The 20,866-nt window shown below is 39.0% G+C and overlaps 1 protein-coding gene across 13 annotated transcripts in view; it reads right to left on the reverse strand.

The window, feature by feature from the left end:
* The window catches only part of PARD3 (par-3 family cell polarity regulator), a 657,871-nt gene that overhangs the window by 132,939 nt on the left and 504,066 nt on the right, over positions 1-20,866 (reverse strand). For all 13 annotated transcript variants that reach the window (XM_038392147.2, XM_038392144.2, XM_043509558.1 and 10 more), the window contains one exon: positions 5,690-5,947. In XM_038392147.2, the coding sequence (XP_038248075.1) occupies positions 5,690-5,947 (258 nt within the window). The remainder of the gene's footprint in view (positions 1-5,689; positions 5,948-20,866) is intronic.

A 20,866-nucleotide genomic window follows, 5' to 3' on the forward strand; every position in this document is an offset into this window, starting at 1 on the left:
ATGGTCAAATGCATGCAAAAAGCATATGATTATGGTATTTATGTTTCCATTAAAGTGTCCTCAGTGAGTTGGGGGAGTCTACCCTACTATTTTCAAGCTATTTAGATTTGCAGCAGCACAGTGCCTATTTTATTTCAATTATATTTGAGGACAATGCACTCTTGGTGGGAAATGATTACATGGTGACGGCCAGTAAATGCCCATTAGGAGCTGTCTTTCTGTGGACTCTCCAGCTATGGATGTTAGGTGATAGCTATAAAAACTCGATTGTATAGCATCATTGTCATCTACATGAAAAATATTATTGATCAACAGTCTATGTTTTCTTCTGCATGATGTAAAACATACTAACACACACATTTCTAACTAAACTAAAAGCTATATCTACAGGAATGCAGTTCCCAAGACACCCTTTTGGTCCAGTCTTGTAAAATAAACATGCCTCATGAACTCCATCACATTTCTTTCTTTTTAATGTCTAAAGTGAAGAGATGATACGTTTAAACAAAGTCTTAGCAGCACAAACTGTCTGTGCAAATCATTAGAACACAGAAAGGAACTAATATAGCAAAGACAACTAATATAATTACAGCTGAACTGATAATCAACCCCTCAAAGTGCCTGAAGAATATTGAAACTGTAACAAAAACCATTCTCGGAACATATAAGTTAAGAAAAGCCACCTACTGTAATTCCTAGAGATTGATTTGGAGAACCTGTTTAGTGCTACGGAAGACAATTTGATATGACTAGAATTATTAAGATTTAAAATGGGTTTTGAAAATCACCGAGGCTTGTTATCTACCTACATTACTGCAGGCTTGAAATCTGCAAGGATTTCATAAAAGCTCAAAATGAAGAACTTCACAATGTCAAACTATATATATGACTTGATTGATGGTACCCTTCTTTATAAAAGAACCAACTTACAGTACCCATCACTGATTTATTTTCCTCTAACCTCAGTTAAATTCTGCATACAGAAGTATTTTTGAAGCAATCTGAAACTCCACTGGGGTGTGGAACAATTTGTATAGTGGGGGTGCTGAGAGCCATTGAACCAAACTGTAAACCCTGTATATGATGGAAACCACTTCAAGCCAGGGGGTGTAGCAGCATCCCAACCACCCCTAATTCCAGCCCCTATGAATCCCATATGGAAATTTACTAAGGAAAAGGTCCTAGAGAAGGTGCTCATAAATTCTATTATACAGAATTCTTGTAGTGAAAACTGGTGTGATTGAAGTTGCAGTTAGGCAATGGGTGACAGGATGGATCACTTGATGATTACCTGTTCTGTTCATTCCCTCTGGGGCACCTGGCATTGGTCACTGTTGGAAGACAGGATACTGGGCTAAATGGACCTGTGATCTGACCCACTATGGCCATTCTTGTATTCTAATGAAGCACCTTAACTTTTGCATGAGAATTGACCACAATATTATCTATATCCTCAGTTAGTAAGCAAACATCTCTTTCTCTTTTGATTTACTTTGGCATTATATGCATCATTTTCATTTACATTTTGGGAAAGGTGTGGATAGATGCTTTCAGGAACAATTGTTCCTTTGTCTTTTCAATGTATTGCAGAAATTTGTCAAACATTGTAACAGTTCTCATGACATTAAAAAAATCTGAGCAACCCCAAGGACAACACCACAGTCATATCCCATAGATGCTATCACTATAGCATTCTTACACTTAACACAGAAACCAGCTTTCAAAAGATCGTAATGAGCAGCCGTATATTTATATGCTTTATCTACTGCTTGTTATCATTCATATAGCATGACAGTTAAGGTTACGCAACTTGACGGCTAGTCTTGATGAAAATAAAAGTCATCTCAGGATATTACAGAAAAACAAACCCTGACCATTGCCTCACAATTAGACACAATAGTTCTGTTGTAAGTTAAGGAAAGACTTGACATAAGTTCTGAACAACAGTATGCAAGCTATTCTGGAGATATTTTGTTTACAGGTTTCGTCACATGAAAATTCAAATAACCTTTCAAACATATTTAAATATCAAATTTTGTTTGGCACTAAACATAAACCTGTATAGAAATAAAAATGTTTCAACTAAACCATGCCACTTTTAATATAAGCTGAACATTTCAGACAGGGATGCTGTTAGAACTGTTGAATGGCAATCCACCAGATGATCTACTGAGGAAATACTATTTTTATTCATTTCTGTTAACATCTACAAAGGCCGCTGGCTGCTTTCCAAAGAGAAAGTAAAAGATGGTCTCTATTTAGGAGAGCTTACATATTTAAAGACAGATAGGGTAGGACAAATGGGTAAAACTTATAATCAAAATGGTGATTAGTCACATCATTGTGATAGAAGTTTATGTCAACATTAATATAAACAACATGTTTAGGATGTAAATACTATTCCCAATTACTTCTCAAATTAGCCATTATGAGTCATCAAATTGCCTGTGGGCAACATGAGAGGTGGGTCATCAGAATAAAGTTGATGGCTGAGAGGTTAGATGCCTTGTAAAAAAGCTTAGGAAGGGGCAGTCAATACATGGGAGATGGCACAGAAAAAGGCATAGAGATATTTGTGTGGGGAAATGACAAAAAGCAGATGAGGCTGGTATCACTGGTGAAGAGGAGGCAGTGGGGGCAATCAGAAACAAGATGAGGGCACATAAGTAGGAGGGGCAAAGTTATTCAGGGCTTGGAAGATGGTGACTAGAAGCTAGCAGGTTGATACAGTGCTGAGGCATATGTCAAGGTAACGCACAACCAGAGGGTAAAAAAATGTCTCTTATAAATGGCTGGCCAGGAGACACTGCCCTTTTTTGGATAATGACCTAAGGGTGAATTAGAATTTCAATATTTCCAGGCCAGACTACTGTAACATGATCTGCCTGGAGATACCATAAAGGTCATCAAGAAGATAAAGATGGTGAAGCAGGCAGCGATCCACATACTAAAGAAGACATGCACACAGGATGCTCGATTATGAACATACCACACCCTCTCCAGACTCACCTACTGAATATTAAATCAATTCAAATCCTGACCTTCATTCACAAAATCCTAAACAGACTGGGACCCATCCCAGTAATCTCAAAGACTGGTACTCACTACTGTGATCAAGAGTGGCAGCTGCATTCAAACACGGTTTTCATTTGTCAGAGACGAAGCTCTTGCAAGGGTCAGATGCCAAGCTCTCTCAACTAGGACCCATAACCAGAGACTAAGTTTTTGATAGGAGATTAAGCTGAGCATGAGTCTCTCGGACTTGCTGCAATACCCATATTTTAATGAAGGTACTTTCCAACTCCATTTGGAGTTTGACTTCTATTAAGAAGTGGGAGGAGAGAGCGGAGACCTAGGGTCCTGTTGGAGAGTATTCCCATGTACTAGACAAGTTTGTGTCATAGAGCCAGATACGAACCACTGTGATGGGCACTTTACAAATACGATTCCCTTTTCATTTCAACTGTTCAATTTTTCCCAAGTTTCATTCTTGCTACATTTCCTGTCTTCCTTCTCTTTAGTCAACTCTGCTTCCTCACTACCCTGTTTTCACGAAGTCATTTCTCCAGATGCCTATTTCTGCTCCAACTCTAGCTTTTGAATTGCTTTTTCTCAATTTTGATGGGTGTGTTGGGTCTTTCCTTTTCTCATGGCATGATCCAATAGTCCTTAGTGAAGTCCTCTGTACTTCCTGCACTTCAATAACTAACCGCTTGAAGGTGCAAACAAGAGACTAGTGTGCTCTTCAATTCTTCCTTCTCACCACAGTCCAACAATATCCCAGCCATAACTTCACTTTTGCTCTCTCTCACTGTCCTTGATCTTTCATCAGCGATCCCACACAGTTAGTTAGGTCAGGCAGGTCTTACTTTTCTCCCTGCCAGGTTTTCATCAAAGATAACTCTTTTTCTTCATATGACATTGATACTATTCAACTCAGGCATGAAACAGTGTCTTTGGTCTAACAAAAACAGTTGTAAAAGTCAGCGTGGCAACCATACTATCCAACCAGACTATCTTGATTTTCAAGGTCACTAAAAGTGATGTGATTTCTGGCACCTAATTATATTTCCATTGGTCAATACAGGGTTAAGTAAAAAGGAAGAAGGTATGTAAAACTTCCAAGCCTAAAGGTGAAACAGTCTTTGTTTAGAACCATAAGGTTTCCCCCTTTAAAAAAAATAAGCTGTATATTCAGACTGTATTTATTATAAACAATTTTATATTATGCACAAAATAGGCCCTACACCATGCATATTTGCTAAGCAATTTAGAAAAGCAGAGTGATTGAAAAAGGAAAGGCAGCCATATGTTACTGAATGTTAGTAAAAATGTTTGGAAAAGTCCATCTGAAACTTCATTAGTTCTCAATATCTGATGGCATATTTTTCTGTTATAATGTACATATTTCTGCCATGTTGTAGGATCCTTTTAAAAAATATTTCCCCACTCGGTCCAGCTGAGGGTTACCCATAACAGTTTCCATCCGTCTATTAAAAATAGCTCTAAACAATCAGCTAAATTATAGGTGATGGCTACATCCCCTTGAGGTGAAATGCTATATCATCACTGGCACCATGGGAATTTAATGTTGGTTTTAAATGAAATATTCAAATTTAAAGTCCTATTCTGATATAGATTACAGACCTCAGATATTGCAACCAGGAGAAATGGTTTCATTGGGTTATTGTAAGTGCAGCAGCATTGATCTTTTGAGAGAAAAGGGGGGCCTCTATGAGCTAAAATGTATCTGCAATGAATTTATATATTCTATTGAATTACCAATGTCTTCTGTACTAGGAATTTAGAATTGTTTTTTTTTCAACGTTTAGAAAATGCAAAGCTGCCACGCCAGGAATATGAACTAACAAGGCAGGCGTTTCTTAGTTATTTAATAATAGGGGCTGTGTGAACTTTGCCACATTTGGTCTACAGAAACGTAGACAATTTTTTACATTTCTAAATTGTGGAGTTTGGCATCCCAATTTTTGCTGCGAATATTCAGGTGAATTCAAGTCTCAGCTAAAACAGAGTAGAGTTGTACATGATTTTGGAATGAAGCAATGCAAAACTGACATATTTAGCATAGTTTGGCCACCAAAACAAACAAACAGCTCCCCCCATGACCACCAAACAGCCATACACAAATTCCTCCCCAACAGAGTCCATGGTAAGGAAGTTGGCCCAAAGCCAGCCCTAGTTCACTTATTTGGCCTAGGTTTTCTCAAAAAAGTTCACAGAGCTGAGCTGAGGTTCAGATTTGCAATAAAATCAGAATTCAGGTAAGCTTTGCCTGGCTTTTGGTTTCATTACAAGAGTTTTGCACAGCTCAAATAATTACTCCAAACAGAATTCAGAACTGTCATTGTCCTCCAATCACATTAGCAAGACCTTTGATAATTAAACTGTTACAAGTTTGACTATAATTTGAATTATATTAAATAGTGAATCTTGGGTCCAAAACCATTTAAAGAAGGAGATGAAATATTAGAATAATTACAAAAGCTTGTGCTTCTCATTCCATTATGACTTGATTTGTGTTAATTCAATATTTTTCTACATAAAGGCTTTTTAAAAGCCATTAATAAAATGCAGCTCTGGCTTTACAATTGATGAACAGTACTCCTATGGCAAAAACATTATAAAGCTGAATTTTGAAACACAATATTGACTGATGTCTGGTGCCTACCTGTCTACAGGTGAAGACTTTGAATTTCTTGGTTTCTTCACTTGGGCATACAACGCTTCAACTGTCTGTCCTTCCTTGGGGCTTTGTGGCCTGGTGTTAAAAGTCATTGCACCACTGTTTGTGGAAGAGTCATATGAATCCATTCCAGCATACACTGGGTCAGCCTCACATCCAAATGTCCGGTTAAAATCTTGGATCTCGGCATAGTCACGTTCACGAGCTTGTCTCTCTCGAAATTCCCGAGTTTTAGCTTGAATTCTGCAAAATAAAAACAAGGCTGAAACTGAATTTTTAAAAAATGACTCGTGAAAATACTTTTATTCACAATAATATACTTCTTTCAATGCAAGGTTTTTTCCTTGCTAACTAGCGCTTTAGGGCAATATTGCAGGCACATCCTGTACATTCAAATGTTTTCAATTTCAGTCTATGAGCTGGTCTACATGGGGATAACTCAGGCTATGTCTATATGGCCCCGCAGTTCGGACTACAGGGGTGTGAACTGCAGTGTGCGCTAATGTGCTGTGCTGTGCTGTAACTCCTCTGTGTGGATGCTGTGGATGTGAACTAAAAGATATCTAAGTTTGTGTTAATGTAGCTCTGTTTAAACAGGACTACATTAACCCAAACTAAGTACCTTCTAGTTTGCATTTGTAGTGTCCACACAGGGGTGTTACAGCATAATGCATGATGCAGTTCACATTCCTGTCGTCCGAACTGTGGGGTCATGTAGACAAGCCCTCAGAAAAGTTCATCTGAATTAACTAAAGGTGGGAATTACATATGCTAAGTGTTGGAAGGGGCAGGTTTCATTCCTGTTGAACTCCATAGATGTTTGGTGAAAGCACCTATTCCTCACACAAAATAACTGCCTGGCCATTCCTCTCTTCCCAGCCAGTGCTATCCACTTTTTTAGGTAGTAATCACCTGCTTACAATCCACTCACCTATACTAACGTTGTCATGGAAAGTTTGTGCAGGCTCAGTCTGTTTTTTCTAGTGATCTTTCCAGCACTAGATATTGCGACAAGACACTACACTCTAATTCACTTTGAAGTGAATCTGGACTCCAAGAGATTTTATGGCATACAAATAAAAAGCAATAGGTTGTGATTTTCAGTTAAGAAAAAACAGAAAATACACATAGGTGCAATATGATCAAGTGAACATTACCAGAGCAAGTTAACTTTTGTAATTCATTCATTTTTTGAAAGTTTTATTTTGAAAATCTAATGTTTGTATTAACATTAGGGGGGTTTTCCATTTGATTTTTAGGAAAACAGAAAATCTAGAGGTAATCAGTTTGTAATACATCTCTCGAAGGACACCCAGAGAGTTAAGGGCACTTTTTACTGGAATGAGTCAATTTCCTCTTTTCAAATGCTCCTTATTTTTCTCAGATTAAACATTTTTTTTTCAAATAGGCAAAGGAACTAGTTCTCCACGAGAATTATGTCCAAAACAAGTCAAACTTACACTGTTTTTGCTGTATGCCTGTTAAAAAATAGTGTGGTTACAACTTGTTACATAGTGGGGAAAAGGCATATTTTTCACTGTCCCATAATTCAAAGAATAGGTGGTTGTGATTCAAATTGTTTGCAACCTTAACTATACTGGGTTCTATCTATAATACACAAGGTATAAACAAAAAGGACCAAAGTCTAAAAATGACCTGCTTTAGCTGAAGATTTCATTTCTATTTTGAAGTTCTATGTTAATTGTATTTTTGGGGCTTATGTACCATCTGTTGATATTACTGCTATCTGAAAAGAAAAATAAATAAGGGAAGTCAGGCACTGGTAGGTTCTGGCATTTTATCTGCAGTTTCAAGAGCCATCATTTCATCACATCCTAGAGGCTTTAGTTGATATTGCCTTGACTGAACAAATATTTCTAATATTGCAAGCAGCTAACCTTTTAGTGCATGAAAATTGACAATTTAACTATAAATGGCATGAACTAAAACATGTATTGGTCAGTCCAAACTATGCCTGATATGATTTTTACATGTGATGATTATGAATTGTTCCTACCCAACTGGTGAGATCATTCTTAATGTTACAATAAATATCACATTGCCATTCTGGTGAATTTAGCCATGGTTTTCCCATGAATATGACATAGCTATCTACCTCCTAGCAAGATGTACTTTGTAAAGTTTCATCTATTCTTAATGATAGTCTGCCATTCATATATTCATGGGCCATTAATGTTTTTGCAGCAATGCAGTATCATAGCTCACGTGACCGCATATGGTTCAACACACAGTGTTTATCTCTTCTCCTATGGCTGAGGATTGATAAAGTAAGGTGTTATGCCAATAATTATGGTAGTTCCCCGACTAGTTTGTAGAATATTACCTATAATTAATTAGTAATGCATATCCTATTATACATATATAGAATTATAGAATCATAGGGTTAGAAGGGTCTGCAAAGTCCGAAATTTAATCTAAGTCTGCTATGCTGTAGCTTGAACCCATTGCCTCTTGTCCTGCCCTCTTATCCATATTATAATACACAGAGTTAAAAATTAGATTCAAGCCTGAATACCATATAAATAGAAGCAGCAATTTTTCTGTGAATTATACCCCAAGTATTCAATTGCCACTTACAATCAGTAATGTTTAACACAGCATAATTCTAAGGTTAAAGTTTTGGGAGGCTCCTTTCTACTGACCCATAAAAGGTTTTTAAAATTAATTTTCTGTCTTTAAGATTGAACAAAAAGAAAAACAGGCCTATTACACACACTGCTATCACTTTCAAATGTTAAAAATGTATCTAGTCTTGTTTAAACAACACGTTTTTCAAATAATGTTTAAAATACTGTTTTGGCTTACAGTCTTCTTTGGGACACAATATGTTTTAACATTATTTTGTGTCTGCAAATCTAAAGGAATCCTATGACAAGAACAAAAGATTTAAACACATGTTCACAAAGAATGCTGGCTATTGCCCCAAAGGATGCTTTGTGCTGTAATGTCTATGATTTAAACCCCTCTGAAATGTCTTTATGCATTTGGGGCTAAATAACCAGCACTAGAAGTGAATGCTTCAACAGGCTTTTTAAATTTTTTAAAACTTTTTTGGTTTCTTGCTTGGTATATGAGTTCCACTCACCTGATTTCTATGCATTTCATTAAATAAATATACATATGGTAAATTTGGAATTTACAACATTTAGAAGGGATTAAAATACATATGTGCATGTATACATTAATGAAAATATACAGTGCAGCAGGGGCTAGAGCCGAGCAGTCACTGACATTGTTTCATCCCCACGAGTGTTTCTAACTCCTGCTATTTAAATCCTGCCTTAGGAGAAGAGACTGACCATCACGCAGCAGCTCTGTGATGTGGATATACGCCAAAAGATAGTAGACTGACAACTGCTGAATGTAATTTACTTATGACATGGGATAATAAAAATGCCTGTGTCTGGCATTTTAAATCAGCTAATTCTGAGGATTTAGGGCCAGCCTACAGATTGCTAATGGATTTAATAACAATAATAATAATAATGCTTAGCATTTATATAACCCTTTTAATCTTCAAGGCATTTTGCAAACATTGACTAATTTTTCTGCGTTAAAAAGAATCTGAACTTTTAGATTAAAAACACAAGAAGTTTCTAAGCCCATCTGGTTGTAAAGATAGCCTTGAAAATGTCAACTGATGCACTGCTGTATTTCTGAGGCGGCAGACAGTCTGAAACCATAGCATGGGGCAAGGTGTGAACTCTCTTAATGTACATCTGTGGGGCATTAACTTCAAAGGCTAATGATGACCACTTAAATGACAACACTATTAGCAACAGAACTTCATATAACTGTACCAAGAACTTTCCACTAACAAGCTGATCTATTGACACTAGACTACCTATCACCTCTTGATTTTATGTTCATTTGAAATGATGTTTCAGAGAAATAAAGGCCCCTAATCCAGTTACCAAGCCACTACAGCATGTGGTTAATACGTGGATAACCAGGAGTGAACCCTAGGCTTGCATTGCTCTTGCTAGAGGCCTACTCTGGCACACTCATGGCTTCCTGTAAGTCATTGGGCACATGGTTATTTTGCTGTGTAGATGTGCTCCTCTCACTATACCACTGTAACTGGTAAATCTAGTTCTTCTCCTCTCCATAACTAGTATGGATACATATTCTGTAGGTACCACTGTGTATGACTCCTGGGACTCTATTCCCTGTACTTAAGTCAAAAATCTTACCTGACTATGTCACCTGGAAGCTGAAAGTAGGTTTATAATTACACTATCGTCCAGATAGCTTTGACCTGGTCATCAGCGCCCATCTCTATTATGGAGAAACAGACAATACACTTTGCCGAAAAGGAATTATCAAGATCTTGCTTTCTAGAGTGAGAAGACCATTCCAACCAATTTGAAATCTGCCAAATGAAGCCAAAGGGAGTATCAGCAAGTCTCTGATCACATTGCTAAGAATGAGATCCAGCAGACTAGATGACCCTTGCAGTCTCTTTTAACCTTATGGTTCTATGATCGTTTGGCAGCGCCGAAGAAAAACTGCATGAAGGTGTAGTACAACTAAGAGAAGGATTTGAATAACATCTCCAGCAACCACAGACAAACTGTTCCCCTTTCAAGAGACTGGACTGAGTGCTAACAAGTAGACCCATGTCAGGCAATTGAATTTGTGGACAGTGGAAAACTCAAACCTGAGATACCAGCAGATGAGAGTCAAGGTCGATAAGCTGATCTGGCCATTGGAAGAGGAAAAGCCTAACTCAAATATTGGCTTAGAGTAAATTTTTCAAGAGTACCTAAAGCAGCCTAAATACCATTTGTGGGACTTTTTAAATTAGCGATTTAGGTATTTTGGAAAGTCTACCCTATGTCTTTATTAATGTGCACAGTATGGGAGTGCAGTTTGTAGCAAGCACACTGGGAGGGAGTCTGTAATGAACCACAGCACCCAGTTCATAAGCACTAGATCTGTTGTGAAGGCACAACTGTCCTCCCATAAAAGCAGAAATGGGATTGACTGATGCTTCAGGTCTGCAATATGCCTCGCCAATTTAATTTGTTGCTCCTGCTGCTGCCAAGATTCAACCATTGCCCAAGTGATAATCAGTATCCTAGCCTCTTCCATCAAGGCTCAGTGTATTACAAAAATCTGCATTGAACAGTCACAATTCCACACCAGTGATGACTGAAGCAGTATTTATTAAGGATAGAAGTAGCATTATGTAAGGGCAGAAGCTAAATGACAAGCCGCTCGATACTGCCAGTTCACTGGACCAGCTTCCCATAATAGTTAATTTCTCTTTGCTTCAGCCACCTGACTGGCCTGCTTCTGTGTAATGGATTCAAAACAGGAAAAAACGATGGCAGTGACAGAAAGTCTGTCAACATATGTGTGCCATTCAAATGGGATGCCAGCATTCAGGCCAGTATTTGCCAGAGTGTCCATCCAATAAAGAGGTTATTAGGTGGGTTGGTCTGTAACTGTTTCTTGCCAGAGATCTCCCTTTACTGGTGGAAAATGCCTTACGGGCTTGGCATACCAGCAAGTAAGCTAGCTCATGCAGTCCATTCCCCTCTCTACTGCTTTCAGGGTGATGGCAGCCTTTTCCAAGTTTTCCGCAATCTAGCATGTGTGTGAAATTACCCTCTTCTGTATCTTTCTTTGATCTTTATCTTAGTCTCATAACCACTTTTCTACTTATTATGGATCCCACCCATCCATCCATCCATCCATCCAAAGATCTCAGACCTGCTTCCAATGGTACCTTGAAGGCACAGGTGAGAATTACCACCAATTATGATAAATGGCTGAAAACCAGAATCTCAGCTACACTCCCATACATTACTCTGACAATTTTGCACAGTTTGCAGAACTTGCAGAATTTTGGGGGATTGTATTCATTTTTTAAGCTAACATTCATCTCTGTGGAATCTACGGAAGGAACATTTTAATCAAAATCATTTTATTATGGATAGCACTGATGGACAGACACACATTAGTATATTAAATACAAGCAAAAAGAAAAAAAGGTCAAGTAGGAAAACCCTGCAGAAGCAGGAACATGGAGCGCTCATTCCTTTTCACCCTCCATTTGCTTCAAGCATCAAAGTGAAAGAATTAATAGCACAGAGCGTTCCTTTTCCTGCTCACCTGCACAGTACAGCCAGGAATAGCCAGCACAGAGTTCAGAGGCCAGCTTTAACATCCCATAGTATGCTCTTCTTTGCGTTCACAGATGTTCTGAAAGCACACACCAAGTAGTCATGATGGTATATGTGTCATTTCTCTTCAGCTCTGGCCCTCCAGTCTCCCAAAATACATGAAGCACCACTCTGACACAACTGAGCCAACATGTCTTCATCCTTATAATCTGGGCATGGAGTCAAAAGCCAAGAAGTGCAGTTGGCACAGAAACCCAGCTGGTAACCCTGCTGAGGGGAAGGGATAGTAATGTTGCAGTCTGTCTCTTAGGAAGTCTTTTATGTTCTGGCATCTTGAAACTTGCCACACCAAATGATATCTACCTCCCTGGAAGTGGCTCCTGTGATCTACCACAGAGCAGCAAAACTTTTAGCTGAATATTCAATGCTTTGGCCTGACTGAAAGAACAAAGAAGTGCAAAATCAGATCCATCAGTAATCCAAGCATGACTTGGGAAGCTCCAGCAGTGGTGTTCAAACTCTCCCCTGCTTACATCAGGAGCACCATTTTTATCAGTCAGACAAGTCAGTAGCACTTGCTTTGTTGGACCACTTCTTCGACTGTGATCTTCCCAGAGACACAGAGCTCTGCCAGGGAACAGCATTTGGTGTTTGTGGCCAGTCTCCACAACTCTATCATGCAGAGGGACAGTAGATCGAATACTCACACATTTCTGTCGTTAGGCCATTCACCAGCCAGACACACAGAATGTCAGAAATGTGCTTGGTCATTCGCAGCTGTCTTGTCTAGTAACTGCTGGTTCAGGCACTTAGATCATCATCCCGCCAAGAGGCTGAGCTCAGCCAAGTCCACAGTCTCCTCCTCAGTCTTCAGTTTGGTAACATAAATGGACAGCAAATTCTGCATGCACCTCTGCCTCCTTTTCAGGCACCTACTTAGAGCAAGCTGGGTGCTGTTATCTCCTCTATGTGGTTGTGCTTCCACAGCATTGGGTGACAAGCAGCATAATCCTGAAGCTGGAAGATGAAGCAATCTGTAGTGACAAAAAAGTCTCCATGATGGAAAAAGCGAGCATGCCCTGTAAGGCGGAGGATTATAGATTTTACGTAAGAAATTCCATAAATCCTAAAGAGAAAAAACAAAAATATCCACAGTTTTGGTGTGTGCAACTGTTGCTGGGGCTCCAGGGGATAGCAAAATTTCTCAGAATGCTTCCCTAAATTGCTCCCCTGATTGGCAACACTTAGTTGTGAACATGAAAACACAGTTGTGAGGGCAGAAAAGCTTCGGCATTGTCAACCTGAACTGTATCACTTGTAACCTGTTAAAATGATTGCGCCCTTAACTTATTACAAAATGAAGATTCCAGCTGCACTGTGGATGGAGCCTATGCTGCATGTTGTAAATATGCTATCAGGTATCCTTTTGATTATTCAGATAATTGCTACTGTCCTTAAGAATTAAAGTAAACACACTGTTTAAGTGCTGCTAGCTACAAAGTGTTAGACTCCTGTAGTGCAGCCTAGAGGATTTCATGGGTTTTCAGTGCTGTTCAGTTCAACAGCAACAAACACAGTTTAGTTTAACCAGTTAATAAACATAGTGGAATGACTCTTGCTTTTTTTTAAAAATGGGTATGTGGTATTAAAATGTAAGTGTATGGCCACGTTGGATTAAAAAATAAAAGCAAATCCATTGTCCCTGCAATAATTTGTCAGATTTGGGGAAAAACATTTTTCCCTAAAATTCCTTGCAGATTTCAGTTTCTCTTTAGAATGCATTCTTGATTTGAACCTAAGTTTCCAACAGAGATGGGTGAGCCATTGTACTGCCTAGATACATAGATACAGAAGACCTTTAATATACGATCTAGTACTCTGTGTGCACTATGAAAGGTACTTAAAGAAAATAAAAGCTGTTTATTAAAAAACTGACCATTTTTAGCAATTGTCATTCCACCAATGGCCCAATTTAAGCATCAACTGAAGTCAGTGGCAATAGTTTCATAGACTTCAGTGGCAGCAGGACTGGGCCAAAAGAATTAGCCAAAGCTCAGTCCTCTTATGCTCCACTTCCGTGTTCTCTTTTGCAAAAAGTATGGCTACTGAATTACTTGATACACTGCACTCATCTTAAAACATTAAAGCATTATGTAAAAATACAATCAACAATACTAAAATGCTCTCCACTAAACCGATGGTGAAAAGAACAAACACCACTCACATCTATACTCCTTCCCAAAGATCACACAAGAGAAATTCATATTTTGATTTTTTTTTCTTATACTCACTAAGGAATTGTATGCAAAATGTTGTCCAGGATGCCAGAAAAGGTTTGCTGTGGCTCACACTTCTATGGAAAACAATGGAACAATGAATATCTATTGTATATATGGATGTAGAGGGGATGATCTCTGATGAGAGGCGTTAAGCAGCATAGGGATAAACCAAACCGAAAGCAGACTTTACAACCGAATGTGGTATGGTTCTATTTTAAAGATACATGTGAACACTTAGTAGGTTATGTAACAAAACCAAGCAGAAATTCTCTTTATATTACAGTATATAGAATTACTTTTTTTCTTTATATAGGATGAAACAGTTTTATGAAAATATTTGGCTGGGGTGGGTGGGGGTGGGTGTTTTCCAATAAAAATATTATGGTCTCTCTGGGAAATTTGGAAGGACACCAGGAGAGTGTCCTGCTGTTCAACCCTTACTCCATCTGATACTTTAATAGTTCCAGATGGCCTATACTGGAAGATAACGCTGCCTTTATTCTTTTATTATGACCTTTCAGGTCACAAATTATCTGTAGGATGCTGTTGTCATCCTTTCTTCTCAAGAGTAAGGTAGATGCTTAACATTAAATGTCAACTCTTATTAGTCCAAATTTCCAGTGATGCAAAGAGAGTCAGTTATTCCAATCATCATCACGGGGGAAATGTGTTCAGTTTTTGCTATGTTGATATTTTCCCTCTATTCTATAGAAAAGTAATATTTTGTTGGACGCACTTTTTCCATCAGATATCTCTTGTTAACACATGTGGCCAACTAAAAACAGACCATATGGTAGATGATGATCATTTAGAATATGTAAGAAGCTATTGTGAAGAGAAACTGAAGTTTTGGTGCATGCCTTTTGATTTTTTTGTTTTTGTTTTTAGTTTTCATAGGGTTTATTGTGTATGTTTCATTGCTAGACAATAATGAATATTCACATTGTTCTTATCATTTGTCCTTTTCCATAATCAAAGTTCATTGACCTTGCATAGGAAAAAATATTAAATAATCTAATATACTAAATAAAGTAATAGGTTAATTTCTTTCCTGCTGTCACTAAAATCATGTTAGCAGTCTCTCTTCAACTTGACATCAATTAATGATTTTAATTCCAGACTCTTGTTACAGTGCTCACCACCCTTTTGTCTAATTAAAATGGATGATGCATGATGAAGGGAAAATACAAGACTTCAGTTCTTGTTGTAACATTTCTATTCATTAGTATACTTTTTAAAACAAAAGTTTTAATAGCACTAGAGAAAGATGAAGAGAAGTTTATTATATGTCGGAGGCATAGGCTCTCATACCCTCAGGAAATATACAATACAGGCAACAGCCCTTATGGAATGACCAAATAGTCTGGGACAAAATAACAATGGGCTATTTTAATTACTGATATACATTTGAAGTGTTGCATTCAAAATCTGGGAAACAAAATGAGACACTAAAAATACAGTCTTATGTTCAATATTTTTAAAAAATCTGAATTCATATAAAATATTTCCATAGGGATACTGAGTAACCTAACAAAAGATATTAAAAATCTGTTCCAGAATGGCTCTCTTAAAATATATGGCATAACGCTCTTCGTGTGTCTCTATAAGACAAAAGTTCACTAGTTATTCTTCCATTACTTGTAGTTTTTTATCCAAGTAGATAAAGCGGTGACAATGGTTGTCGCACGAGGTTATTCAATCTCTCGTAGTCAAGAGCTCCGTCAGCATTTCCAGTCTAAATTTAGTTTTTCATGTGTTTATAATATGGCATTAAAATTTACTCTGGGATGAAGCTAAATATAACAACATCATAAGCAGCCATTTATAACATCAATTTTCAGTTACTGCCAGGTAGCTCTGGTGCACTACAGTACATAGAATTTCTGAAAAGAACATTCCCTTTCTCTTAGTTATTCTCTGAACCCTTGTTTGGATGTAAATATATTGAATACTAACAATACCTTCATTTTGAAAATTTGGGCAAGTACCAATAAACTTACAAAGTAAGACTGCGATTTCATAGATTCAAAGATGGAAAGGGTCTAGTTCAACCTCCTGCATAGCACAGGATTTGTTACCACATCACTTACAGCAGCAATACAGAAAATCTTATGAGCTGGCAGAGGATACTCTCTGTACCCAAACATCTACCCTCCATTTTTGTTTGGCTATTGTATTAAAAACATGCACTATCCTTTATTTAGTCAAGACACACAAAAAACAATGTTGGGAGCTCCCTCTTCTGACTTTACAGCTGCAGTTGACAGACACTATTCCCAGCGAAGTACTGATGCCATTGGTGGTGACATTTGCACAGACAAGTATACAAACAGAAGAATTATGTAAATTTAATCTCCTTTACAAACTAAAGGACGAAAATGTCAATGCTTCCAAAAACAAAAATAGATAAAATTATACTATACTTATATAAAGAACGAGCATACTTCACTCCTAATCCACACAAGTACAAAAATAATTACAGTAAAATTGAATAATATCTTTAAAACGCAGAGGAAGACACAACCCAGCCAGCATGGTCCCCAGCCTCAGTAAAGCACTTATTCCCACTTCTCTCTCATCTGCCAAACACTCTCCCCTAATGTTTCATAATAAGTATCCAACCTTCTTTTACAGCCCTTTATCCCTCTCCAAGTGAATTTCTCATCCCACCACAAACACTTACTTCATATACTTCTCTTCCAGGTTCAGAACATCCTTCCTCCTCCCAATGCCTGCCCCAATCCCAGACAAATGGTCAGAATGCATCATCTTCCCAAACAGTAGTGTTCAAAGAGTTATAGAGTTATTATTGTTTTTGCAATTACATAACTTTACAACTTCTGTTTTAAAATTGAATTTGGCAAGTGAATTGCATGTAAAGATTGTCTAGACAGTTTGGGGCTTCTGAATGGGGAAGGAATAAAATATTAAAAGTTACTAATGGTTAAAAATATAGTAACCTAGAGATATTTAGCAACTGAACTTAATATCAAAGTGAAATAGACAGAATGAAAAAACACTCCATTAGATCAACGATCTTTCAAGATGAGATAGATAATGGATCCAAAGCTGGATTAAGACATAGGCACTATAGGCCGCGCTTAGAGGGCCATTCATATTCTGAATCATAAGATTACATCAGAATTTCAGCTTTTATTAAAAATAAGTATCTAGCAGTGAAGAACATGGAAAATAACTCTACCATACAACTATTATAGATATCTCAGTCTCTATTTCTCTCGAGTCTGCTATATGGGTAAAAAGAGTTAATTTAGTCCTAAGCATGGAGGTAGCTACTCCTCTGCAAGAAGGCAAGCTATGGGTGTATTTAACCAAACAATACACACATCAAGAAGGAGCGGTTACCTACCTTGTTCAGGAATTTTTGAGTTGGGTCCCCCTGTGGCTGCTCCACATCAGGATAAACATGCACGACCATGTTCTCTTAATTGGAGGGTTTTTTTTTTTTGGCAGTGTCTCCTGTGCCCCAGTCACCCTCATGCCCCAACAGGAAGGTATATAGGGAGGGGTGAACCTGCTGCCACTCCAATTCCTTCTCAACCACAAAAGTCCAAAGAGAAAGACTCCAAGGCAGAGCAGAAAAAGGGTGGGTGGTGGGACACACATAGGTACACGCATCTCAAAGAACTCCAGTTACTGTACAAGATAAATAATCTCTCCTCCTTTGAGTAGCGTCTCTATGGGTGCTCCACCTGAGGAGACTCCTGAGCAGTCCCCCCATCATGGAGAAGGTTGCTGCGGAGGAGGATTCAGTGCAGATTACGGAACAGTCTGAGAGCAGTCACAAAAGCAGAGTGCTGGGAAAATGTGGGTACTGAAGATCAGGTGGCTGCTCTGCAGATGTCTGGAATAGGTATGTTTTTCTGAAGGGCTAATGAGGTAGACTGAGCAATGTCTCTTGGAGGAGGGCCAACACCTGAGGCTTTGTAACAGTTTAAAATGCAGCCAGTAACACAATTTGGATAGTGTTTGGGTGGAAATTGACTGTCTTTTCATACATTTTGCAATTGAGATGAAAAGCCTGGGTCAAATCCTGACACGCCTGGTCACATCTATGAAAAAAGGTGGGAGCTCTTCTTATGTCCAGTGTATGAAAGCCCATTTCTTCTATGGAAGAGTGAGGCATGGGATAGAAAACAGGCAGGTGAATCTCTTGGTTGATGTGAAATTCTGAGGAAACCATGGGAAAGAAGAGATAGTGAAAATGAAGCATGACCTTGTCACAGTGAAACACTGTATATACTGGGTGCAGCCACCAAGGCTCCAAGCTCTCCTATCCTCCTAGCCAAGGTGATGGCTATGAAGAATGTCACGTTAAGGGACAAATGAAGGAGAGAACAGTTAGTCATAGGTTCCATGATCATGGAGGTTTCCTCAGTATACTGGGGACTAAGTTGGGGCCCCATGGTGGAAAGAGGCCTTTCATAAACCTCGTTGTGGCTGGATGGGTGAAAACTGAAAACCTCTCAATAGGGGCTGTGTGTGAAAAGCTGTGATAGTGGCTAGGTGAACTTTAATGGAACTCAACAATAATCCTGAGGTTTTTAAGTTGAACAGGTAATCGAGAATATGTGTAAGGCAAGACTAAAGACGAGGCATAGATCGGCAACTGCACCAAGTCTGGAAGAGTTTCCGCTTCTGCAATTAAGTTTTCCTTGTTGAAAGTCTGCTATGAAGCAGAACTGAGAACTGTTAATACACCTGGGGAGCAGTCTTGTTCTATACCAGAGAGCTATCTAGTAGCCAGGCCTTGAGGTGAAGTGCCGGAAGAGTCGGGTGGATGGAGGAGATGGATCTTGACTGTTGGGTGAGGAGATTCACTGACAGGGAAAGATGGAGAGGTGGTTGCAGAGATATGTGAACCAGCTTTGTGAACCACAACTGTCTGAGTCAAAACTGTGCTATGATGATGGCTGGTAATCTTTCTTGTTTCAAATAGTTCAGGAATATAAGCAGTAGGGGAGTACGGGGGGACAAGCATAAAGCAGTACACAAGGCTAAGGAATAATTAAGGTATCCGCCATTGAGTTGCAGCCATTTTCTCCCCTCAAGCAAAGTCATCTACACTTCTCATTGGATGGAGTTGTGAAGAAATCTATCCGTGGATTGCTCCAGGTAAGACATATCTTTTGGAAAACCTCATTGTTCACAGCTCCTACTCACGGTTAATGTTGAAAGGTCTGCTGAGAGAATCCGTAATTCTGTTCTATAGTCCTGGTAGATTAACAATTGAAATCTGTATGCACTGTATATTTACCAGTTTTATGGCTTCTGCACATAATGAATAGGATCTTTCTCCGCCTTGACAGTTGATATATAATACACTGCTGCTCTGTAGTTCAGCATTATTCTGGTCAGGTGGCCCCTGATGTGGAGGAGGAAGTGCTAGCAAGTATGATGAACTGCTCTGAGCTCCAATATGTTGATATTGAGGATAAACTTCAGAGGGGTCCATCTTCTCTGAGCTATGAGGTTTTGGCAGTGTGTGCCCCAACCTAGCAGAGAAGTGTCTATGGTAATGACTCTCAGGGGAAGGGAGCTGCAGGAATGGAACTCCCACATTTAGGGGGTCATTCCACCAAATTAGAGAGATGAGGCCCCTTCAAGGTATGGACACCCATTTGCAGAGAATGTGCTGTGGTTTGTCGTCTTTGTTTTATCTTTGAAACAAGGCTGGACATTGTGGCAAATCTGTCTTTCGGCAAGTAGGGTCTAACAGTAGTGGAGATGAAATGGCCCCAATGAAATCTATGTATTGAAAGGGTGAGAGCATAGATTTTTTTTGTGTTGAGGTAAAGGCCTACCAAGTGAAACAGAGATCAGGTTTTGTGGTTGCTGTCTATATCTCTAGAAGCAAGTGACCTTATAGGAGCTAATCATCCAGGTAGGGAAAGACAATTATTCACATCTAGGGATGGTGGGAAGCAGCGACTGATAGGGTTTCCATTCTGAGCCATTGAGCATGGATGCACCTGTTCAAAGTTCTAAGGTCTAGAATTGGCCTCCTTCTCCAATTTCTCTTCAGGACCAAGAAGTATTGAGAATAGAACACTTTCCTAACAAAAGTCCAGGGGAACAGGGTTGATCGCCAACCCTGCTACCCACTCCCCAGTGTTAGCAGGGATTGTACTTCTTACCTGAGAAAGACCTCATGAGAAGGGTCCCTGAAAAGAGACAGAGAGTGGGTTGGGGGTGGCGGAGTAGAGAGCCGAATTGGATGGAATAACCTGTAGAAATTATTCCAAGATCCACATGTCAAAGGTGATAAGCTCCAAGGAAGAGAGAAAAGGGGAAAGACAATCCCCATAATGATGGTGAAGTGCAGGATCTAGAGTGGGAGATGGTTCGTGACTCTTGACCAATGGGTGGACATTGACATTTTGAAGATGTCACTGATTGGGAGAATACCCTTTTTTAGATCTGGGCTCTTCCTGAGGGGTTCAGTTGGCCTCATGGGCTGGGGGTAAACTGAACAAGATTATGGAGCAGTCTGTGACCTGCTGTATTTCTTATTTGTCACAGGTGTGTAATTGCCCAGAGATCATAGCATCACCCATGAGTTCTTGAGAGAGCAAAGGGACCCATCTGTGGTGTTGCTAAACAGTTCAGTCCCCTCAACAGTATTTTGTACCTTCTAGGGAAGGCCAGAGTACTGCAGCCAGGAAGCTTGGGGTGCATACAGCACATAAAAAATGGTTACTCACCTTTTT

The sequence above is a fragment of the Dermochelys coriacea genome, chromosome 2 (assembly GCF_009764565.3).
Source record: "Dermochelys coriacea isolate rDerCor1 chromosome 2, rDerCor1.pri.v4, whole genome shotgun sequence".
Taxonomy (NCBI): Eukaryota; Metazoa; Chordata; order Testudines; family Dermochelyidae; genus Dermochelys; species Dermochelys coriacea.